General features: G+C 31.1%; 1 protein-coding gene across 4 annotated transcripts in view; it reads right to left on the reverse strand.

Moving 5' to 3' along the window:
- Nucleotides 1-1948: 1948 nt before the first annotated feature.
- LOC143073295 (cGMP-specific 3',5'-cyclic phosphodiesterase-like) overlaps nt 1949-26631 on the reverse strand; it is a 63768-nt gene continuing 39085 nt past the window's right edge. For 3 of the 4 annotated variants that reach the window (XM_076248712.1, XM_076248715.1, XM_076248714.1), the window contains 6 exons: nt 18998-19075; nt 18144-18282; nt 17571-17654; nt 16264-16381; nt 15389-15522; nt 1949-6664 (listed from right to left, as the gene is read on the reverse strand). In XM_076248712.1, coding sequence (XP_076104827.1) covers nt 6575-6664; nt 15389-15522; nt 16264-16381; nt 17571-17654; nt 18144-18282; nt 18998-19075 — 643 coding nt within the window. In that variant the 3' untranslated portion in view covers nt 1949-6574. The remainder of the gene's footprint in view (nt 6665-15388; nt 15523-16263; nt 16382-17570; nt 17655-18143; nt 18283-18997; nt 19076-26631) is intronic. The other variant, XM_076248713.1, reaches the window with a different exon arrangement.

A 26631-nucleotide genomic window follows, 5' to 3' on the forward strand; every position in this document is an offset into this window, starting at 1 on the left:
GGCCCCTTTTTGGCCCCTAATTCCTAAACTGTTCAGACCTCAACTCCCAAAATCAATACCAACCTTCCTTTTGTGGTCATAAACCTTGTGTTCAAATTTCATTGATTTCTATTTACTTAAACTAAAGTTATTGTGCGAAAACCAAGAATAATGCTTATTTGGGCCCTTTTTTGGCCCCTAATTCCTAAACTGTTAGAACCAAAACTCCCAAAATCAATCCCAACCTTCCTTTTGTGGTCATAAACCTTGTGTCAAAATTTCATAGATTTCTATTTACTTAAACTTAAGTTATTGTGCGAAAACCAAGAAAATGCTTATTTGGGCACTGTTTGGCCCCTAATTCCTAAAATGTTGGGATCAAAACTCCCAAAATCAATCCCAACCTTCCTTTTGTGGTCATAAACCTTGTGTTAAAATTTCATAGATTTCTATTCACTTTTACTAAAGTTAGAGTGCGAAAACTAAAAGTATTTGGACAATGACAACGACGACGACGACGCAGACGTGATAGCAATATACGACAATAAAATTAAAATTTTTGCGGTCGTATAAAAATCATACAAGACTAACAAAGGCCAGAGGCTCCTGACTTGGGACAGGTGCAAAATTGTGGCGGGTTAAACATGTTTATGAGATCTCAACCCTCCCCCTATACCTCTAGCCAATGTAGAAAAATAAACACATAACAATACGCACATTAAAATTCAGTTCAAGAGAAGTCCAAGTCTGATGTCAGAAGATGTAACAAAAGAATATAAACAAAATGACAATAATACATAAATAGCAATAGACTACTAGCAGTTAACTGACATGCCAGCTCCAGACCTCAATTAAACTGATTGAAACATACGGATATCAGGCACAATCTCTTCTGTTAGGGATTTAGTATCATACTATCATAAAATATATAAGAAGAACATAGCCTGTGTCATGCTAACAACTGTTTTAAAAAAAAAATGTGTTTAGTTCCGATGCAAAGACCCTATAAGTGAATCAATATTAAAGCCAAAATATGGAATCTTTAATGACCTGACAACAGTATCGTAACTATATCCCTTCTTAATAAGTCTGTTTAAAGGTTCTGTAAGCTTTTGAGGTGAATACTGACATTTTTGTGCTTTGTAAAGAATATTACCATAAAAGATTGGATGTGAAATACCTGAACGTATAAGATGTCTGCATGTTGAGTTATATTTACGAATTATTTCCTTATACAGATGATAAAGTTTAGTAAATGTTTTGACTAGTTTGTGATATCAAAAACCCTGGTGTAATGATTTTTCAGTAATACATAAATTTCTCTCGCTCAAATCTAATACGTTGTTACAAACACGAGTGAATGTTTAGTTTTCTTGGTTAAGATTAAGTTTATGTGACAGTTGTAATAAAGCTTTATATTTAGGACTATCAACATAATATCAATAATTTGCAAAGAAGGGGAGACATTTCAGCCTGTGCACTCTTGTCAAATCAATATCTTCAAGCACGACAGAAAAATTGCAGAAAACTGATTATTTGAGTGAATTTTCTAAGTCCTAGGACCATAACTCAGCACAAAATCATGTGACCGAAACACAATGTGAATGTGATCTGTATCTTGTCATGATAAAACAATATGACAATTATCAAGTCAATATCTTAAAGAACGACAAAAAATTAGTGAGGAAAACTGCTTATTTTAGTGAATATTCTAAGTCAAAAGACCATAACTCTGCACAAAAGCTTCAGACTCAAACAAAAAACAATTGTTTTAGAAATGTTTAATTGTTTTATTTTGGTTTATCTGCTTCCAATGTTTTGTCTTTTTTTGTTGGTTCTCTATTGATTGGCCTCTTTACCTATAGAAGTATATAAAATAAGATGTGTCCAGTATCCTTTAAATTTTGAATTTTAAAATCTCTTAATAAAAAAAACCCCTACCTGTGACAGTATCATAGAATAAATAACATTATTCTCAAAGAATGGCATAGTTTAATAAACAGAAATGTAACATTATAATATTAGACATAACAGAACAATCACCTATCACAGTAGACTATCAACATATAATAATATCATTGGTAAAAAGTTTAAAATAATAAATATTCTTGTGGTTGTCTGGGAAAACAAGGTATATAAATGTTCAAAGGTATTTTATTGATTGTGTCTAATGCTGAAAGTGTTCAAAAGAAAACCAAAATATACTATATTACCGAAGTGATTTGTCTCTAAATTAAAATAGTACCAATTGGGTAAAATACTACATGTGTACCATAAAATTAAATCTGGCAGTGTGTTTAGATAGTTCACTTCTTTAGAAGGTGCAGTTTGGTGTAAGACTGTCAAATAAGGCAAAATTGGCATATAGTTTTTACAACAACAAAAGTATTCCTATAAGCTTGTATATGAAACATCATTTGGAGTAATTTAACTAATGCGCTATTAATTCCACTGTCAGATAGAAAATTATATAAGGAGGAATCAAAATAAAACAGTAGTATATCTTTCAACCCCATGATACATTTTTAACATATTTATGTCTTTCATTTGTACTACAAACATCAAATTTTCTAATATTTACGAGAGCAAATCATTAACTTCAAAAATATGAAGGAATACTACAGATTCATTCTATTTGAAAAAAGAACCATAAAACTTCTGAAAGGTAGACAATATGTCTCGACTCCATACTCCTAAAATTCACAGATCTTGCAAGATGCTGATTTCACTGTTATTTAAATTTTGAAATTATACTGCTTAAGATTTATTGACTAGAAGATCTACAAAAATAATAATAAAATCTTTGTTTTATTAGAGAGCCATGAAAATGAATGGAACAAAGAAATAAATTAGACTATAAGATAATGCCCTATATCAAAAAATATTTTACAAGTTATGGTAAGAATTCCTATAAGCAAAAATGTTTAAATATTAGAACACTATCAAGTTGCTATCAGTAACTTTGGTCCGAATTATAAGGTAATAGATAAATAAACAAATCAATGATTGACAAAATCTTAAGACATCTCATAACGTAGATTGCTGTGAACTCAATGTGTAAGAACTGTAATGAACTATATATTTAGATTGTAGTGATAAAGTACCTTTCTTATAAATATATAGAATCTATAACTATTGGTGGCTTAGCCCAAAAATGGTCACTATTACAAGGATACACTATATATAAGACCAAGTTTCTGATAACAAAAGTTAACGATTTCAATTTGTAAGTTTTTATACCTACCATCACTTATTAGGTATATTTATACAAAACATGTGGAATTCTGATGCCTAAGACTAAAATATATATGTAAAAAATATTTTAACAATAGATGTTCAAAGCCAGGCTTGTTAGTCATCTACGCTTCAACAAATAAAATAACAAACAAAGACACATGTAACTAATAAAAAACCTAAACACATATAAACAAAAATGCATGCAATGTGGTTCTGTAATATAAGCATACCCCCACTAGTAATTCAAAGAATTGGAAAACAAGAAGTAGGTGCTGTACAGATCCAAAAAGTCCTCACCAGTAGAAACTCATCAATGTTGAAGTGCTGATTAAATATAAAGTTTTTCTTTTTAGGTAATACTGAAGAAAAAATTGTTTGATGAACAGGTAGACAGACAGACGAAAGGAAAAGGTAAATGCAAAGTATCTTCCCCAACTCTCTAAGAGTGAAGGTATAACATAAATGAACAAAACAAAATATATAACATTGTTAGTACATGCAATACTGAATATGCAAAATAAGTAATTATAATCTAAAGTATCACAGAACAAATATACATTTCAATACTGTTGGCACTGTTAAAAGCAGAGTAATAAATAAATTAAATACTAAAATTATAGGGTCATTTAAATAAATAAATAAATAAATTAAATACTAAAATTATAGGGTCATTTAAAGAAATAAATAAATGAATAAATAAATAAATTATCACATCAAAAAAATATGCCTCTTAAAGCAAATGAAAGCATAACAAAAATTGATCACTTTTTTATAACAGTAATGCATCAGTTGAGAAGAGAAAGAGTTCAAGACAAGATATCGCACACTGATATCAGCAAATATCTAAATACAATTGTTAGTTTTTTTTATGAAAAGTTTGCGAAGTATCACACAACAAGAAGACATCAAGAGGATTTATTTTGTATCTATCTTTTATCATCAAATTAATTTATCATTTTAGCAATTAAATACTCCACCGTTCTTACACACAAAAATCTATAAAATAATAACACAATTCTTTGGTTGAATATCTAGTTAGATCATTGAAAACCAATCGAAATTTTAAGTTGCAGTTTGAAAATATTACCAAAAATGCTTTCTATTCTAAAAAGGACAAATTTGAATTTGCTTTAGCAATTGCATATAGTAAGGACACTTTAGAATAGCATGACAAGTGTTTGGCATTGTAAGAAAAACAAACAGAAATAATAATAATAATAACCAACCCCCCTTTATAAATAACTTTTCATTAGGAACATATAATGTATTGTGCTCATTAAAATACCTAAATTTATGGTCCCACTAATGTAGTGTATAAGAAAATCACATTTTACTAAGATATAAGACATTTCAATTCTTAGAAACACTAAAATATTAATCATGTATTTTTTTCAATGCAAACTTTCTTCATATTTTCAGAAGAAACTTGGAAATGTTCACCATGACTTTATATATGTTCGTATTTAAAAAAAAAGTTAAATATTACAACAAACATTTACTTGTGCAAAATACTTTTTTTAATCATTACCTAGTTTTTATTAACTGTTGTTTCAGTTGGAGAATACAGCAAGCCCCTTCTGAATTATTTTGAAGGATGATATAGTATATTAAAAACTAAATTCTAATTATAAGTACCTGTGTACTTTTATTTGGTCAGCTTATTAACAGCTATATAGGTGACAAATATTCTATTTTAGAGAAGGAAAACCAAAGAAGAGTTTGACTAAACACAACAGTTATATGTTAGTTCTAAACTATATAGCTTTATAAACCACAATCTATCAAATGCTTGGTTGAGCCATCAAGAGTATCTAAATGATCATAGTTTTTTCACAATTTTATTTGTGAGAAATGATTATCTGTGTCAGTAGTTTATATCCCCTTCAATAACCATATACAGAATTTCCTTAGTTATTAGCTGCCCTATCCAATAGTAAAAAAACAAACAAATCTTTAATCTAAATAACAAACAAATTTAAAGTAGTAAATCTTGCAACATACAATTCTTTCATTTCTTAAGGGGGTACAAAACAATACAGGGAGATAACTCTTAAAATTATAAGAATGTTTAAATACCGTTCTGTTGTTACGAAAATAAAAAGCTTCTCGATGATCAAAATTAGTGTTTCTCAAAGTGCTAAATATCCAATGAAATTTTTCCGATAAAGTGTGTGGTTCAATTTATATGAATTTTTTATATTTTTGTCAAACCGTCAATGTAAATATTTGTATAAATTTTATTATAATTAAACGAGCCAAATTAATTTTAGTCAAGGTGTTTGGTACTACCTCAAACAACCTTTTTTTTTGTAAGATGTCAATTTTTTTCAATATTGATATTAATGTCAGCATGACGGAGAGAAATTTACAAATAAAGTTGATTAGCCAGTGGAAAAAATTGTATGATTTGCACAGGATATTTATGACTATATGATAAATCTGGGCTCTACTTAAAAAAAAAAAAAGTAAATAAAATATCTGCTACATTGTATATTAAAATTCAAATTCTGTATCAAATAACAACTTTCACTCTCCCAAGCAATATAATATACACTACTCTATGAAATTCAGACACTTAAATTGTGTTATAATACAAAGTATAGTTATAATTCATAGATTATCAGAGGTTCTTCTAACTAGAATGAGTTTCTCGGCTACAATCTCATTAAAGGGCAATAATCCTGAGATGAGGTGAAGCCAAGTTAAAAGGACTATTGATTATTGTTTAATCACAATTTTTCTAAATATTATAAATGAAGTAATCATATCATAAATATGATGGCATACATTCTCTTTCTACTTGAATAAGAAATAAGTTTAAAACCCATCTGTAGTATGAGATGGAAATTTATACAGAAAGATCAAAGGAAAATATCAATAAAAGGCAATACCTTTCATATAATGCATACTAAACAAATTGTCAATAGAATCAATATAATGCTCAACAAGTATTACATCTGATGCTGCTTTTTTGTCTGTTTAAAACTACCATTGTATTACAAGACAAATTCTATATACTAGTACTGTCATGGTTTGCACTTACAAGGCCCAACAAGTTACCAAGCTAGTATGAATAAAAGTCTTGCACAACTTTTATCAGAACTCTGCCATACAATGTTTTAACAAAAATTTAATAAATATATGTCACACTGTAAAAATAAAACATCCTAGAGTGATTCATTTAAAGAAAAATTCTGTGTTCAATAGAAATGTACTGTCTGTTTCTATGGTTTTCTTTCACTTGAAGGTCAACTTGAACACTAAATATCAGAAGGTGCTCACTATTTTCAGCAGGTAGTATACAAAATAGACAGTTTATTGTAACAATCACACTGCTCATGTCTGAACATATTTTTTGTCACATTAACATACATATTTTCGTTTTGCCTTTTGGTTCTTTAATAGCTACTTTCTTTTGGGGTGTAATCTGCTTTGATTTAATTGAACTCTGAAAAGAAATGAATAGTGAAATGAGTGAATGCTCATACATTTATAATCAAACAAAAAGCTTTTATTGGTTTTTATATTTCATGGAATTAATTTTGTAATTATCATACAGTCATTGGAAAAAAGTGAGTTCCCACTTAAAAAAAGGTCCTATCATTTCAACTAAAATCAAATTTAAAACAAAATATTACCAAGTAACGACATGACTGATTTATATCAATAAAATACCACAAGATTTTGGTATGATATTATTCATGTTCATTTTAATTTTTTGATGAGGTGAACACAAATGAATATTTCTTGAAAAGTTTGCTGTGCATTCTCATCAAATTAAAATGGTAAAAAAATTGCATAATTTGTGTTTAACCCATCAGAATATGTAAACAAAACCTCATGAAAATTATGGCCAAATAAACAATAAAACTTCAGACATTTCTACATCTTATGGTATCTGTTTTCTAAAAATGGCTCATAAAGTTACTTGGTAATATTTTTTTGAAAAATATTGATTTTAGTTGAAATAATAGAACTTTTTATGAGTGGGAACTCACTTTTGTCCTATGCCTGTGTATTTCTTTCTTATATATTTAATAGGAAATAATAGAATGTACAGTACTCTGATACAAAGATAACTGTATAATCTAAGATATTTTGAATTTTGCATCAAGATGCATTTAAAAAATGTAAAATGAATGATCACAAAGTAAATAATAATCTGCACTCAAATGTAAAGATTTTCATGTGAAAATGTAATAGTAATGCATGAAGATGTAATGCACATATCCTGGCTAAGGTTTATCAATTATTCATTTAAATATCATCTCAACAATATTTTCATAACAAATTAAATAAGATGATGAACAACACCATACCTCAGCATTTGACATTCTAAAGTCTGCACTTCAGAACATGTAATGTTGTCTCATTGGCAATCATACCACATCTTCTTTTTTATATTTACTGCAGGGTTTGTTACTTATGCTGTGTGGATTCAGTAGAATGTGTCTCGGTGCCTGTAGTGTATGCCCCTATATTTTTACAGTTAGGGTTTTTTAGCTTGTGAGAGAGCTGTCTACTTATTAAAAAGTTGTCTCATTGGCAATCATACAACATCTTCTTTTTTTTTATAGTAGAATGCATGGCAATCATACCACATCTTCTTTTTTTTTATATAGTAGAATGCATAACTACAAATACAGTTTTCTAATAATTCAAAGTTTACAACAGTTAAGGTTAACTTTCAACATAAACCAGAACAGAAAAAGTATCAAGAATGTATAGTGCAACTAACAGTTGTGATGGAAAATTATGAGAACTGTTTAAACTCATGAATGACAGGAAAGAATGACTTTTTTAGAGAAAAACAAGAATGTGTCTCCAGTACACGAATGCCCCACTCGCACTATAATTTTCTATGTTCAGTGGACCGTGAAATTGGGGTAAAAAATCTAATTTGGCATTAAAATTAGAAAGATCATATAATAAGGAACATGTGTACTAAGTTTCAAGTTCAACTTCATCAAAGACTACCTTGACCAAAAACTTTAACCTGAAGCGGGATGAACGGATGAACAGACGAACGGACGTACAGTCCAGAAAACATAATGCCCCTCTACGACGGACGAACGGATGTACAGACCAGAAAACATAATGCCCCTCTACTATCGACTAGGTGGGGCATAAAAAACAACCTATCCTTGCATGTGATATAGCATCCCTATCTTTTGAAAAGTGCTTTTAAAATTGCTACATTCTTTAAAATATCATAAACATTGAAACAGGGAAGTATTATATATCAAGGTAATTAAAAGTTCTTCATGCAAGATTAAGCTGTGCTCGAAGCTTATTATATTTGCAAATAAAAAAATAAATAGAAATGTGACAAGTTTCAGAATTTTGTTTTGAACAAATGATAGACATCCAATAACATACCTAAAATGATCTGGTTTTTATGAGGAAACCTATGGTTAAAAATTTATAAATATTTATAGGAGTAAAGAGGGTTTGTTGACTTATGAACTCATAAAATTTCAGCTGCAATGGCTTTTTATTTTTGAACCAATGTGCAAAGAACTACCTTTAAATTGTGAAATTTCACTTTGTCTACCAGGTCTATCCCATACAAGATGACATATGATTTTCCCTAATGATGTTTGGTGTACCAAAAATGCTCTGAGCACAACCAATAAACATCTCATATAGCATACTTGAAGTAGTTTTAAGTGTTCATGATTATTTTGTTCAAATGAACTATAAGAAAAGCATTAGCTACATGAACTGCAGTGTATTATAAGAATGCTGGCTTCTAATTTTTTTTACACTTTTTTCTGACATTTTGCAAATCAATGCATTTTTTTGTGTGTGTGGGATCACTTAAAGGGAAACTTCGCAAAAAAATCAAAAATTGATATTATGTTCATTCTGTATAAAAATGCTCAAATTCATAGATATTAAAGTTTTATTCCGCTAGATAAGCGATCACCATCGATTTTAAATTTAGAGTATCAATTCTCAGCGGTCAGCCATTTTGTGTTCTTCCCCGATTAATAAAAACGATATGTCTATAAACCACAAAGAAACAAAACTACAGTAACCGATGTAGTCGTAATTGCGTGTCGATATCTTGTCAATCGTACGGTTGTTTTATCCGACTAACTAACTTGATACGGAAAATATTCTTATTTTTTTTAAATTACCATGGTCTGTTGTTTTTAAACTGTTGATATTGGAATTAGGTGAAAAGTCAAAGTTGAAATCATAAATAAGTGTTCCGTGAAAATTGTTTTCGAAAATCTAATTTGTTCATAATTCTTTAAAGTTATAAACTTTTTCAAATATATTTTGATCTTCCCTCATCTGATCACCAGCATGGCTAAAGGTATTACTTCCAAAGGTATTGTGAGGGGTGAGAGGTGACACGTCCAGGTATTCAAGCGATTTCCTGTCGGGCTTGCAAGTTCATGCATCGTTTCACTTCTGCAGGTATTGATCAGTGTACACGGCTGATAACTTATAACTTATAACTTTCCATTTTGAACTATCAGATGTATAATATACAACTCTGTCTTACTTGTCATTACTAAACTCATACGCTTGTTTATAAATAACATTTCTGTTGTAAAGAATATTATTCATAAAAATATAAATAATATCCAAAAAATAAGATTTGATGAAATTAAAATCTATTTAAATATTTTTTCCAAGGGTGAATTTTGGAAAATGTAATAAATACTCATTGTCAATAGTGAAGGACAGATTGGAACAAACCAGAAATATTGATTTAAAAAAATGTACGCACTTGCCGACAATTCGTTTATACGACTGGATAGAAAGTTACGGAACTATAGCGCAATTTAAAATATATACATGTATACATTGAACATAAGAAAAAAACATATATTTTGAATAAATAGGGGTAAAAGTGTTGTAAAAGACTAGTCCACGTATGCCAACAGTATGTAATCATCGAATGTCGATAGACTATTGTATACCAGAAAAAGAAGAGAACCAATTTGATTTAAATACAGGTCGATGTATAACTTTTGCTTTTGTTCATTGAAGCTGTGGACCTAGTAAAATCACAGATTTATATTTCAATAAGATTGTTCTCGAACAAAGGAAGGAATTCGTCATCACAATTGTTATATATGCCACTGGACGAACACTAATTATCCCCAGGGGATGTGAATATTTTGCTGGGAAACTTTTGAGTATCAAAGTTTCAAATTAATTTCGGGATTTATTTTCTTTCTTGGTATTCAATAACAGAAAAAAGAATAAATTACTTGTCCGCTAAATAGGGGTATTGTTGTCAAAAATAGGGAAATATGACATTAAATTGGTTCTGTCTTTTTTTTAAACATAGTTAAAACACTGAGCTAGATGTGTGTCTAAGGTGAACGCCACAAGAACCCTGTAATACTAGTACGAGAGTATAGCATGTAAACATTCCTTCTCAATAATATGGTTGTATTGGAAATCTTTTCATACAGATTGACAACTCATTGTCCGATATGCATGTAATATTTGCCACATGACGCCCATAGTTCTTTCTACCATCATCATCTTATTCTTTGATATTGCTGTAAACATCGATGGTTCACACCCAAACAAAATGGGAGTAATGGACCTTCAGAGCTTCTCCGTGTTATACACTTGTGAAATATATCTGAGACGAAATTTCTGTATTGAAATGAATCTACATCTCACAAACAGGATTTTCAAATAACGATTTTGAGTAATCACCTTACAAACCAATATAAACGTATGGCAAGATATAACCATGAAGGGATTTAGTTTTTGTCAGACGCAAGAACTCAACACTATATCATAAACATATACGTATATATATGCATATAGTTTCAAATATCAAGAACAAGCGGTCGATGTCGATAGTCCGTTTTCTAACTGTTCAGAGTTAGACATGTCACTTGTTCATTCTTGGAAGCCTTCATATTCCCCGTCTAACGATGGGAACTCTTTCTGATTGTGTTGACTATAAATGCTTGTATGGTAATTCTGTCGTTTATCTGTACAAGCGGTTGCATTTCCTATCCTTTCCCAACAAACAAACGAACGAAACGCTTCTAGTCTGCTTTCTCTGGAGCTCATCCTCAATGGCTCTTATACGTCAGGAAACTTACATGTACAATGTATACTAATAATGATTGTTTCAAGAACAACGATGTATGGACGAACTATTCTAAATTCGTCAAAATCAGTTATGCATGACTAAAATATAACTTTTATTACAACTACTGTATTACTTATTTGGATTAATGACGGCTATCATGTTCAACATTGCACAAATATTATCATAGAATTTAAAAAAAAAAAACCTAAAAAATCCTCAAAAGAAATAATGCCTTAGCTTAGATAATTGGTATTCTTTTCACAAAAAGTTCGTGTAAATGATTGTCAAATGAAATGTTAAAAAGAAACTAAAAAAAATCATGCATGTTGTATTTTTTTGTCAATTAAAAACTTAAAAATTGCAATAGTTTTATTAGCATTTAAACACAGCCAGATTTGAATACAAGTTAAGAAATTCCGGTAAAGTCAATGATATCAAACAGATGTACAATGGTATATCAAATTGGGTAATATTGCATTTAGTTTTTATTAAAGATTAAAACTACTATTGTTTGCTTCATATTTGAATCTTTACGCCAATTGCCGCTAAGAAAGTAATCAAAAATTGTTTCCTTTTATTTTTATACACTTTCGGAATTACGAATCTGAATTTTATTTTCAATTAATTTACACAATTTAATTATTGTATCTTTATTCTCATCGTGTATTAAATCTTAGTGTATTAACATCGTGACAGCATACTCTTTCTAATCCTTTCTGTTTATCCTTTCCAAATAACAACATTTATACCCGTGTACGCTTGAACTCACACCTGCGGCTAAATAGCTACAAGGTAAACGAATTGACCTCAAGCGGAGAAATATACAGTGACCTTTACAAAATAATATACACACTCTGCTCACACATTAGTTGCATTGAAATGATTTTCAAAAAAATAACGGTAAATAGAACTGAAATATTTTCAGTTCAATATCAGTAAAAATGTTCAATAAATATTTTATGAAAAAAATCTCAACAATAATTAATTAAATTTATTCAAAAACATTTACTAGAGATAATTTTATAGGATTTTAATTCAATCAGTACAAAACGGTATATGCATATTCATTTTCGTTCATTCTTATATTGTGGTTAATAACTACGACCATTCGTCAGCTGTGCGCTTTTAATTACGTATATTGTCGATAAGCTATAAGAGTTAAACAGATTTTATTTTTTCCCAGAATTCAATAAATCGGGCTAATACGTCACGACCCACTCGAGAATTCAACCAAAAAAGTTACAAATACTTGATTTTCTCCGTTATTATAAGGAATATAAATTTAAAACTTTGCAAATGTGTTTTTTATGTTAAGATGAACATAATTAGATGATAAGTAAAAAATCGCGGAATTTCCCTTTAAGTTACTTTTCATTATTTAAAACAATAAACATTATGCAAAATATTTTCTGAAGCTATACTTGATTAATACTATTTTTTAATCTCTACATACATTTCCTATGAAAAGAAGAGACATTATTTTATCCCTCAAAATCCTAAAATTAAACTGAAATACCTGGTATCTCCAACAAGTCAATCTCGATTTTACCATTTTTGAAGAATTTAACAATAATTTTGTCGAAAAATTTCCCAAAAATGTTCTTGTTTTTTCATTTCAGTAGTCAATATCCCTCAATGATTGATAGAAACAGTACTTTATTTAACAAAACTAACAGTTTATAATTTGAATCAAGTAGTCAATAATGCAGAAATGAACACACAAAAAAAAGACAAAATTTTGACACATAGAGGTTAAAATATGAATTCAGCAAAGACAAGTGTTAATATCATATGTCAAGTAGATATAACACTGACAATATATGACCTTAACAAAATAAAGCAATTGTGTGTCATTTTTCTGAAAGGTTTACAGCTGATTCCAATGAGTTTGTAGCTAAAGGTAATATCTTTGGTTAGCTTGCTAGCTAGCTGAACTGTGAAGTCATTGTTAGGTAAGGTATACTACCCTCCTTTCGAAGTAGCCTCGTCCTACAGACAGATAGATTGGTTATCTGTCAGACTAGTCTACTCTTAAAGGGTAGTTTACCTAACCTAACAATAACTTCATCTTTACCTTTGGTGCTGTAAATGGCTGGTCTAGTTTTGTACTGTTAATGGTTAGTCTGGTTTCAACTTTGTTCTGGGAGGTTTTATGGTTTAAAAAGAATCTATATACATGAAATCATTACCTTTTGAGTTATTAATAGATGGTCTGGTTTTTTCCTTATTAATTTTTGGGAGTTTTTTTAAGGTTTCAACAGAATCTATATACAAGTTATGTTTACTTTTCATACTTTTAACAGTTAGTCTGGTTTTACTTTACTGGTTCTGAAAGGTTTTATGGTTTAGGGAGAATCTATTTACAAGTCATATTAACCTTTTCTGTTGTTATTAATGGTTGCTTTTGTCTCACCTTACTGGTTCTTGAAAGTTTTTAAAAGCTTACAAGAGAATCTATATACATGTGATGATTACCTTTCGTACTGTTAATGGTTGGTCTGGTTTTAAATTACTGCTAGTTCTGGGAGGTTTAATCAATCCAAGAGAATCTTTATACATGTGATGTTTATCTATTGTGTTGTTAATGGTTGGTCTAGTTTTACCTTGCCTAGTTCTGAGATAAATATATATATATATACAAATGGTGTTTACTTTTCATACGGTCAATGATTGGTCTGGTTTACTTTACTGGTTCAAGGAGATTTTACTGATTCAATAGATCTATACTCAAGTGATGTTTACCTTTCGTGCTGTTAATGGTTGGTCTGGTTTTACTTTACTGGTTTTAGGAGATTTATAGTTTCAAGAGATCTATACTCAAGTGATGTTTACCTTTCATGCTGTTAATGGTTGGTCTGGTTTTACTTTATTGGTTTTAGGAGATTTATAGTTTCAAGAGATCTATATAAAAGTGATGTTTACCTTTCGTGCTGTTAATGGTTGGTCTGGTTTTACTTTACTGGTTTTAGGAGATTTATAGTTTCAAGAGATCTATATAAAAGTTATGTTTACCTTTTGTGCTGGTAATGATTGGTCTGGTTTTACTTTACTGGTTTTAGGAGATTTATAGTTTCAAGAGATCTATATAAAAGTTATGTTTACCTTTTGTGCTGGTAATGATTGGTCTGGTTTTACTTTACTGGTTTTAGGAGATTTATAGTTTCAAGAGATCTATATAAAAGTTATGTTTACCTTTCGTGCTGTTAATGGTTGGTCTGGTTTTACTTTACTGGTTTTAGAAGATTTATAGTTTCAAGAGATCTATATAAAAGTGATGTTTACCTTTCGTGCTGTTAATGGTTGGTCTGGTTTTACTTTACTGGTTTTAGAAGATTTATAGTTTCAAGAGATCTATATAAAAGTGATGTTTACCTTTCGTGCTGTTAATGGTTGGTCTGGTTTTACTTTACTGGTTTTAGGAGGTTTATAGTTTCAAGAGATCTATATAAAAGTGATTTTTACCTTTCGTGCTGTTAATGGTTGGTCTGGTTTTACTTTACTGGTTTTAGGAGATTTATAGTTTCAAGAGATCTATATAAAAGTGATTTTTACCTTTCGTGCTGTTAATGGTTGGTCTGGTTTTACTTTACTGGTTTTAGAAGATTTATAGTTTCAAGAGATCTATATAAAAGTGATGTTTACCTTTCGTGCTGTTAATGGTTGGTCTGGTTTTACTTTACTGGTTTTAGGAGGTTTATAGTTTCAAGAGATCTATATAAAAGTGATGTTTACCTTTCGTGCTATTAATGGTTGGTCTGGTTTTACTTTACTGGTTTTAGGAGATTTATAGTTTCAAGAGATCTATATAAAAGTGATGTTTACCTTTCGTGCTATTAATGGTTGGTCTGGTTTTACTTTACTGGTTTTAGGAGGTTTATAGTTTCAAGAGATCTATATAAAAGTGATGTTTACCTTTCGTGCTGTTAATGGTTGGTCTGGTTTTACTTTACTGGTTTTAGGAGGTTTATAGTTTCAAGAGATCTATATAAAAGTGATGTTTACCTTTCGTGCTGTTAATGGTTGGTCTGGTTTTACTTTACTGGTTTTAGGAGATTTATAGTTTCAAGAGATCTATATAAAATTTATGTTTACCTTTCGTGCTGTTAATGGTTGGTCTGGTTTTACTTTACTGGTTCTAGGAGGTTTTATTGTCTGTGGAGAATCATTTTCTTCCTTGATTTCATCTTTTTCTTTTTCATTTTCTTTGTCTTTTTCTGTTGTTTTTGCTATGTATAAAAATGAAATTAATTTTAGCTAGCTATCATCAATAATAAAATTGTAAATGCACATATTTTATTTATATTAAATGGTAAATTTTAGGTCAGTCTGATGTTGACTGATAATAAATGTTTGTGCAAGTCTTAGTGCATTCTACACAGAATTCTTGAGGACCAAACATAAGAGAATATACTATTAGGGACAAATAAAAGACTCTTTTAGAAATGAAGACACACAAGACAGTCCTTCATTTGAATTATTCATTATAAATCAATAGTGCTGATCTATAATTGTAATTTATTCTATTTACACCATTGATTTATTTGTGTTTCTATCTTCAAGATCAAGTTTAAAATTTTTTGGCCTTGAATGAAATTTGTATGTGAGAAAAAAACAAACAACCAGGCATTTATAGAATTTTTTTTTGCCTAATAGACATCTCTTCAAGAGAGAATGATGTAGAAGTACCAATTATAGCTCGCTGTATATATGTCAGTAAAAGGATTAGTTCACAAGTCACTAAAAATAATGACAAATAATTTCATATGACCAAATTTGTTTTGCAGTTTAATTAAAAAAAAAAATATAATAAAATAAACCCCCAAAAATATCATTGCCAGTTTTCATAATATCAAAATGCACAACAAAAATTACAATGTATTAATTCAAGTGCAAAATATTAAATATAAATAACCAATCAGAATAAATCTTTGTAAATTACAGTCTGTTCTTAATTGATAAGATTCTACCTTGACCATTTCCGTTTATCTTACGTTCATTGTCTTCTGCCAAAGCTTGCCAATTATTGCGGTTGTTGCTTACACCAACAAACATTGGTTCCAACCCTGGATTTAATTCTGCAAACATCTGAAAAAATACAGAGGACTATGTAATTTGCTTGTTGTTCCAACATTCTTCTGAATTATGTTATCTTAGAGCAGGAACTTGTTTATGAAATAAGGTATTTTAGATCATTAACTGAAAAATTTACCAAATACTGTTCTGACACAATATATGGTCTTCTTTTTTTCTGCACTCATGTTCTTATCAAAAGTGTACAAAAATATTTGAAGGTCACTTTAACAAAGAAAACATGTACCCAAACTCAATCACAAGATAATTCAAAACACTGAGAATATTAAATGTCTTTTTCAATATTACACCCTGAGACACACCAATATAATACTGAGAGATTAGATTGGTTGAAGGTTGATACAGAGTGGGATTTTAAAAATGCCATGAATTTTTATCCTATACCATCTTCGCTAGCCAAGGGTTACGATCCACTCCCGCTCTCTCCACCCTTGGTGGATTGAGATCAAATTTCTGAGACACAGGATGAGGATTTTCATTGGTTGCAGTCGAAACTCGCTGCATCCAATCAAAAAGCGTCTATTACATGATCACGTGTAAATGTAGAAGGTGTTTGTAAACAATTGCCACGTGTTTATTGTGCAACAAGTCTTTACATTCCTAAACATACTACTATATTTAGTGACAACTTGAATGTTTTTAATCAACTATTAGAAGTTCCTGTGTATGTTTCCTGCACAAATGCATGAATGTTGACGTATATTTTCGTTTCCGGCTTTACCAAGTGTGTAGAATCTAGACGCTACCATGTTTTTACCTACAAATTGAAGAGTTCAAGTGCTACCATTGGTCAAGAATAATGTATTCGGAATGGGCATGACTTTAATCTTCCGTTAGATGGCGCAACATTGTTTTCACAAATGTTAGCTTAATCTGCCATGGGTGGAGAGAGCGGGAGTGGATCGTAACCCTTGGCTAGCGAAGATGATCCTATACGTAAATTAGATATTTTAGATTTTAAAATACATAAAATAAAAATGTTAGTTTGATAGAAACTGTAGCTGTTAACTATAATATCATGGATGGTTGATACAAAATGGTTTCTTTTGATTGTAAAACACATGTAATTTACTATTTTTTACTACTACATTTATATGTATATAATAACAAAATATCACATGGCCTTCAGACCAGATAAGCTAAAAAGCATCATTACCTAGACTAATATTGATGTTCAACTTACTTTATATACAGGAATACATATTGCATCAATAAAACCGACTTGCATTTTTGGAAGTTCATCTTGTTTATCTCTATCCATCATGGCCTAAAAATAAATTAAAAAAAAAAAACATACTACATCAATTTAGACACTAAACAGCCTCAGAATGGTTGTAGTTCAATTCCAATTATTGGCTAAGTTGAGATAAAAGATAACTATTTGTTAATGTGCTAGTTCATAGTAAAAAAACACCTTGGTGGTTGTTGTTGTTGATGGTGTTTTTGTGCACTAAAGAATTTGATATTAATCAATCTTTTTGGCAGTTCTGAATTCCTTAAAAATTTGCTTAGACTTGGAGTTCCATTTTTACGGTTGCTTCCCCCCTCCCCCTCCCCAGGAAATTGACAAATATCATTGTCAGAAAAAAATCATTAAAAGTACTGGGTGGTACTTTTTTTTTTTAAGGAGCCAATAAAAAGAGACTGGTAACTTTGACCTGACCTTAGAACAGTTGCAGAATTTCCTGCTATTAATACTGCTCTGAAGCCTAAAAACATGATATACTTTGTGATTGATAAATATACAACTACTTACAATTGGTTTTTCACCTAACTGTGTTTTCTCTATATCTCCTTGTTCAAAGAATTCATTAGCCACCATGTGAGCTACTTCATACTGGACCTCCCAAGGTTTTGTTATGGCTGCTACATCACATACTGTCATCATCATGGCTCTACAAAGGGATCATTACATTGCAGTGTAAGTCTAAATATGACTATGGTAGACATGACCATAATGAAGGCAATAAAGCATAACATTTCTAACAAAAAGCAAGATCAATACATTCTTGTGTGTATAAAAAACATTTAAAGTGGTTGAGCAATACACATGGTTTGATTTTAACAACTAACATGCACATTTCCCATCAGAAAATGCCAAGTCTAGTAAAGTAATTTGTCCAACAATTTAGTTGTAACCACTAATCAATTTTGTTTTTCAAACACAGCATACTAGTTTGTTTGGTGTGGGTTTCAAGTCCCTTCTGTTTATCCAGTTTACATATTTATATGATAGCTGCTTAAAATCTAGCAGGAAATTAATACATAATTCAGGATAATAAATTGGTAATTATATTATAAATGAAGATGCCCTGAGTTGTACAAGACCAACATGCTGGGTATAAGATTTTCATTGAGTTAGTTCATACAGTAACAGTTGGCAGGAACACATGTCAAACTTTACATTAGATTGATTGATCTTTTTGTTTATCCTCTGTATCCATATATACTTCTATATCCCAGTCACTTGATAAAGGTGTTAAGAGGGTTTCAATCAATAAGATAACAAACTGTGAACACAACAAATACATAATAGATTGCTGATATTTACCCATTACACACCCTTCTATCTATTACATTTTAGTTTTATTTACCAAAAAAACTACTTACTTTAGTAAGTCCTTTTTGATTGGTTCCTGGAACTCTTTTTCTCCTTCATCCACAATCTTCTTAAAATCCCCTCTCTTTCTATAAATGAATAAGAATTCGAATGAAATATTTACAGTACATGTTAGCCTCATTAATATGTGGTGCAACTTATTTGTCTCCAATATAGTTTTTGACCTGTGTAAAATTCCCACTAATACTATTCTCAATTACACAATACACTATTCCTCATTGCTCCATACATCATAACCTTTCCCCATTAAATTATATACAACAAGTACACACCTGTGATATCGCGGGTCCGTGACTGAATTAAAGTATATAACTATGCCTAAGCCTTATTTTAGTAATTGGTATTGTCATCTGATAAGTCATGTCGATTATAAGATACACAGTTTTCTCTGCTTTCAAATCTTTCTGTTTGAACCCGTCGACCTGAAACTTATCAATTATTGGAAATATTACTTATTTGGAAAACGAAAGGTCCTGGCTATCCAGGAATGGAGTATTTTTTAATCAACAGCATTGTCCTATATTAGTTATCTTAGAAAGTCTTGCTGATTGCTGAATAAAACTACAATAGGGAACAATTTGACAATGATTGAATTTAGTAGTGTCAGTCCCTTGATTATGACCCGTGTATATAGCAAAATCCTAAATACACCGTTTGATGGTGCGCCTGTCAAATGCGGAACGTACAGATAAGGTAATAGCTGAATATACTATTTGTATCGGTATCGGATTTGACCCGGAACTTGTTAATTATTGGCAATATTAATTATGCTGAAAACAAAAGGGTCTGGAGTGGTGTAATTTTAATCTACACCATTGTCCTATATTAGTTATATATAGAGTTGAATCCTTGATTTGTCGTTTTTACCCGATGACGGCTGACAAATTGGACCTCGTAATTTTAGTATTATAGATATTACATAATTCAAAAATACCCACATTTTGAGTTTTCAGATAACAGGAAGTTGATAAAGGTGAATCTATAAACCAACCAAACAGTATGACTTGTTCACATAAAGCCTGATTACAAATTTCAGGAAGCTGTTATTTGTAATGTCTTAATAAATAAACAGCTGCACCACGAGCGAATAATATGTCTGTTACGTTTTGAAAGAATAAATTTCAATAACTTCTCAATGTCATATCAGAAGTTTATAAAAATCTTAAGGCAGCTTACATCAATGGATATGCACAATTCACCTGAGTTTAATGAGAACTGCTGAAGGCATATTTGAGTTGTTGTCCGAAAAATGGAAAATCTACCTTTTTTAAATGAATAAAACCCCATTCCTTTTTTTTTTAATGAATAAAACCCCTTAACTAGGAAACGTAAAATTCAAAATTTAGAAAAAAACAAAAGGGAGCTCACGTCAATAGATATTTAAAACAATTCCCCAAAGTTTTAAGCAAATTGGTAAAGCGTTTTTGAGTTCATGTCCGACATGTTGACGGCAGAGGGATAGACAACAGTATACCATAATACATCCCGTAAACAGGCATATAAAAAGTGACCTAAATTTTAAACATGGCCATTATGTTCCTATTTGTTTAGGCTATATAAATATTTGGTAAACCGAAAACTATGTAGCAAACTCATATAAAGCCTGATAACAAATTTCAGGTAACTCTGATTATTGTTGATTGAAAAGTTCACACCATAATAAACCAATTTCACAATTGACAACTGACTTAATCAAAGAGCAGATTGCTCTGAGGGATACTATTGCCAATTGTTTTCATTGACACATGTATACATGTAGCTGGATAGAATTATTTTCAAAACTAATTTAACTGCACATGCAAACAAGAGGCTCTCAAGAGCCTGAATCGCTCACCTGAATTTTTTTGGTTTAATCTCTCATCAATGATTATTTTGGCTTTTCAATTTATTTAAATGTTCTTTGAATCGTCCTATTTTCTTCAAAAGCAAAAAAAAATAATTTTCTCCTATGTTCTATTTTAGCCATAGGAGCTATGTTTCTTGACATACAAGGAAATGAAATATAAAATTTATACTAGATACTCTGAAACTCTAAAACTCATTTAGCCTAAGTTTGGCTGAAATTGATACAGCAGTTTCAAAAGAGAAGATTTTTTAAAGTAAGTCAACATGATGAACAAATTGTGAAAAAAGTCTTTAAAGGGCAATAACTCCTAAAGAGGTCAATTGACAATTTTGGTCAAATTGACTTGTTTGTAGATCTTACTTTGCTGATCATTTTTGCTGTTTACAGTTTATCTTTATCTATAATAATATTCAAGATAATGACCAAAAACTGCAAAATTTCCTAAAAAATTACCAATTAAGTGGCAGCAACCCAACAATTGGATGTTTGATTCATCTGAAAATTTCAGGGCTGATAGATATTGACCTAATGAACATTTTTACTCCATGTCAGATTTGCTCTTAATGCTTTCGTTTTTGAGATATAAGCCAAAAACTGCATTTGACCCCTATGTTCTATTTTAAGTAACGGCGGCCATGTTTTTTGACGGATCAAAAATCGAAGCGCACATTTTGTGCAGGATATACTAAGGAACAATCATGCTAAGTTTTAAACAAATCCATTCAGTAGTTTCAGAGGAGAAGATTTTTTAAAGTTAGCAAATATGATGAACAAATTGTGAAAAATTGTCATTAAAGGACAATAACCCCTTAAGGGGTCAATTGACAATTTTGGTCATATTAACTTATTTGTACATCTTACTTTGCTGATCTTTTTTGCTGTTTACAGTTTATCTTTATCTATAATAATATTCAAGATAATGACCAAAAACTGCAAAATTTCCTAAAAAATTACCAATTAAGTGGCAGCAACCCAACAATTGGATGTTTGATTCATCTGAAAATTTCAGGGCTGATAGATATTGACCTAATGAACATTTTTACTCCATGTCAGATTTGCTCTTAATGCTTTCGTTTTTGAGATATAAGCCAAAAACTGCATTTGACCCCTATGTTCTATTTTAAGTAACGGCGGCCATGTTTTTTGACGGATCAAAAATCGAAGCGCACATTTTGTGCAGGATATACTAAGGAACAATCATGCTAAGTTTTAACCAAATCCATTCAGTAGTTTCAGAGGAGAAGATTTTTTAAAGTTAGCAAATATGATGAACAAATTGTGAAAAATTGTCATTAAAGGACAATAACCCCTTAAGGGGTCAATTGACAATTTTGGTCATATTAACTTATTTGTAGATCTTACTTTGCTGATCTTTTTTGCTGTTTACAGTTTATCTTTATCTATAATAATATTCAAGATAATGACCAAAAACTGCAAAATTTCCTTAAAATTACCAATTAAGTGGCAGCAACCCAACAATGGTTTGTTTGATTCATCTGAAAATTTCAGGGCTAATAGATCTTGACCTAATGAACATGTTTACCCTTGTCAGATTTGCTCTAAATGCTTTCGTTTTTGAGATATAAGCCAAAAACTGCATTTGACCCCTATGTTCTATTTTAAGTAACGGCGGCCATGTTTTTTGACGGATCAAAAATCGAAGCGCAAATTTTGTGCAGGATATACTAAGGAACAATCATGTTAAGTTTCATTCAAATCCATTCAGTAGTTTCAGAGGAGAAGATGTTTGAAAAATTGTTAACGACGACGACGACGACGACGACGTCGACGACGGACGCCAAGTGATGAGAAAAGCTCACATGGCCTTTTAGGCCAGGTGAGCTAAAAATGTAATTTACGTAATCTGCATAGTTACTCAACTTTAAAAATCCCTGATATAAGTGTATGTGTAACAAAAAATATGTTCCGGCGTGACATTTGTTCCGCTGGAACAAATTTCATAGGAAATATGTACCGCCGGAACTTATATCACAGAAAATATGTTCCAGCACTGTAAAATTTGTTCCGGAACAATATTTTTGACCAAATATGAAATAAGTTCCGGAACAAATATCATAGCTCCATGAATTTTGTTCCAGTTAATATTAAAAGTTTTAAATAAGTTCCTGTGATATTAGTTTAAGACCAATATGTACATATTTCAAAGAAACTAATGAATAAGTTCTTCTCAAACCTATTTTCACTGAAATAAGAACATGTACCTTTGCAACATATTGCACAGCGAAACATTTTCTTGTTACACTTTAAAAATTATAAAGCAAGCTAAATGCTGTACTGAGTGTGCTGGCATGCGATACATGTGCAATTTTAGGCATGACTGTAAAGTTCTACAGGATAAAGTGGTGGTAATTTATCATAATTTGTATCTATGTTTTATGTGGTATTCCGTCTTGGTTCTTGTTAACTGTCATGGCCTTGTTTCTAGTCATACATGTACTTGTCATGGAACAGTTTCAAAAGAGTGTGTCTTTTGTTTCTTCATGTCTTTTACAATCATTAATCAGTTATTTCGTCCTTTCCAAATTAGTTCATATGTTCATGTTCTTTGACTTTATTTTTTTCTAAAAGATTTTTCTTATCCTACTCTTTTCTGCTTAAAGTGGGACTGTCATTTTGATATTTTTTACGTTTATAATTAAACATTTGCTATAGTCCTTAAGATTCTTATTGGATGAATTACATTTCTCATTTATTAAGGTCTTTCCTTTCTTAAATGGAAAGACCTTACTGTATTTCGTTTGTTTATTATTATTATTATTATTCTTTTTCCTCGTCCGTTTTCAAAGTCAAAAATCAAGAAAAGTACGCAACTTATCCAAATGATCTTTAGTATCATGTATCAGGGGTATAATATCTATCTTGTATTAGAATAACCAAGGTTTACTGTTTACCTTATAGGAGTTATCTCCCCAATTACAAAAAACACTGTTATCACTACTCCTCATAAACTATAAGACTTAGCGGCAAATGGTTTTTTTTAAAATGTTCCTTGCCAAAAGTTACAACTTCAAATAACTTTAACCGAAGCGATCCAGTGACCTTTTATAGGAGTTATTTCCCCTTGAATATTTAAATTTTCGATATGCATATAAATCTCATGAACCGTAAGTCATAAAGACTGCGGGTCTTCAGATTTGAGTTCATTGGACCAAAACTAGAAAATATAGGTCAAGGTCAAAGGTCAAGATCATATTTTAGATTTTCAAAAGTTTTTCATTTCCCTATAACTATTGAACGGTTATAGATACAGAAAAATTAAGCAGTTGAAAATGATTGGTACGTCAAGGGGCAACTTTTTTACATTATGACTATACTGATTTTACCATCATGTAAGGGACATAACTCCCATTGATGGTTTTTAAAAAGCCATTTTTAGGCAAAACTCTTTAACAAAAGGTCCTTGACCCATACGGTCTTTTGCAATGACCTTGTGGAGTAATGACCTTGACGAAGGTCACAAGGTCAAAGGTCAAGGTCATCAAATTATGTGTTTTTTGGCACTATTTAAACAGTTTTATGTGTGTTTGAATTCCAACCAACCAATCAATCAATCAATCAATCAATCAATCAATCAATCAATTAATCAATCAATCAATCAATCAATCAATCAATCAATCAAAGCAAGTTTCCGTTTCATGTGTTTAATACGGGATCCAAGGTCTCTTTTTTTCGCTTGTTTTAATTGACACTTTCCAACGTGTTTAACCAACGTGTTTAACCAACGTGTTTTACCAACATGTTTTACCAACGTGTTTAACCAACCAACCAATCAATCAATGCATGTTTCTGTTTCATGTGTTTCATACGGGATCCAATGTTGTTTTTTTTCGCTTGTTTTAATTCAGCCTATCCAACCAACGTGTTTAACCAACGTGTTTAACCAACGTGTTTAACCAACGTGTTTAACCAACGTGTTTCACCAACGTGTTAAACCAACATGTTTAACCAACGTGTTTAACTAACCAACCAACGTGTTTAACTAACCAATCAATCAATGCATGTTTCCGTTTCATGTGTTTCATACGGGATCCAAGGTTTTTTTTTTTCGCTTGTTTTAATTGAGCCTATTCAACCAACGTGTTTAACCAAAGTGTTTAACCAACGTGTTTAACCAACATGTTTAACCAACGTGTTAAACCAACATGTTTAACCAAAGTGTTTAACCAACGTGTTTAACCAACATGTTTAACCAACGTGTTAAACCAACATGTTTAACCAACGTGTTTAACTAACCAACCAACGTGTTTAACTAACCAGTCAATCAATGCATGTTTCCGTTTCAAGTGTTTCATACGGGATCCAAGGTTTTTTTTTCGCTTGTTTTAATTGAGCCTATTCAACCAACGTGTTTAACCAACGTGTTTAACCAACGTGTTAAACCAACGTGTTTAACCAGCGTGTTTAACTAACCAACCAACGTGTTTAACCAACCAACAAACCAATCAATCAATGCATGTTTCCGTTTCATGTGTTTCATACGGGATCCAAGGTTTTTTTTTTCGCTTGTTTTAATTGAGCCTATTCAACCAACGTGTTTAACCAACGTGTTTAACCAACGTGTTAAACCAACATGTTTAACCAACGTGTTTAACCAACGTGTTAAACCAACATGTTTAACCAACGTGTTTAACTAACCAACCAACGTGTTTAACTAACCAATCAATCAATGCATGTTTCCGTTTCATGTGTTTCATACGGGATTCAAGGTTTTTTTTTTGCTTGTTTTAATTGAGACTATCCAACCAACGTGTTTAACCAACGTGTTTAACCAACGTGTTCAACCAACATGTTTAACCAACGTGTTTAACTTACCAACCAATGTGTTTAACCAACCAACAAACCAATCATTCAATGCATGTTTCCGTTTCATGTGTTTCATACGGGATCCAAGGTTTTTTTTCCGCTTGTTATAATTCAGCCTATCCAACCAACGTGTTTAACCAACGTGTTTAACCAACATGTTTAACCAACGTGTTTCACCAACGTGTTTAACCAACGTGTTTAACTAACCAACCAACGTGTTTAACCAACCAACAAACCAATCAATCAATGCATGTTTCCGTTTCATGTGTTTCATACGGGATTCAAGGTTTTTTTTCTCGCTTGTTTTAATTGAGACTATCCAACCAACGTGTTTAACCAACGTGTTTAACCAACGTGTTCAACCAACATGTTTAACCAACGTGTTTAACTAACCAACCAACGTGTTTAACCAACCAACAAACCAATCAATCAATGCATGTTTCCGTTTCATGTGTTTCATACGGGATCCAAGGTTTTTTTTCCGCTTGTTATAATTCAGCCTATCCAACCAACGTGTTTAACCAACGTGTTTAACCAACATGTTTAACCAACGTGTTTCACCAACGTGTTTAACCAACGTGTTTAACTAACCAACCAACGTGTTTAACCAACCAACAAACCAATCAATCAATGCATGTTTCCGTTTCATGTGTTTCTTACGGGATCCAAGGTTTTTTTTTTTCGCTTGTTTTAATTGAGCATATCCAACCAACGTGTTTAACCAATGTGTTTAACCAACGTGTTTAACCAACATGTTTAAATAACCAACCAACGTGTTTAACCAACCAATCAATCAATGCATGTTTCCGTTTCATGTGTTTCATACGGGATCCAAGGTTGTTTTTTTTCGCTTGTTTTAATTGAGCCTATCCAACCAACGTGTTTAACCAACGTGTTAAACCAACGTGTTTAACCAACGTGTTTAACTAACCAACCAACGTGTTTAACCAACCA

The sequence above is a fragment of the Mytilus galloprovincialis genome, chromosome 4 (genome assembly GCF_965363235.1).
Source record: "Mytilus galloprovincialis chromosome 4, xbMytGall1.hap1.1, whole genome shotgun sequence".
Taxonomy (NCBI): Eukaryota; Metazoa; Mollusca; class Bivalvia; order Mytilida; family Mytilidae; genus Mytilus; species Mytilus galloprovincialis.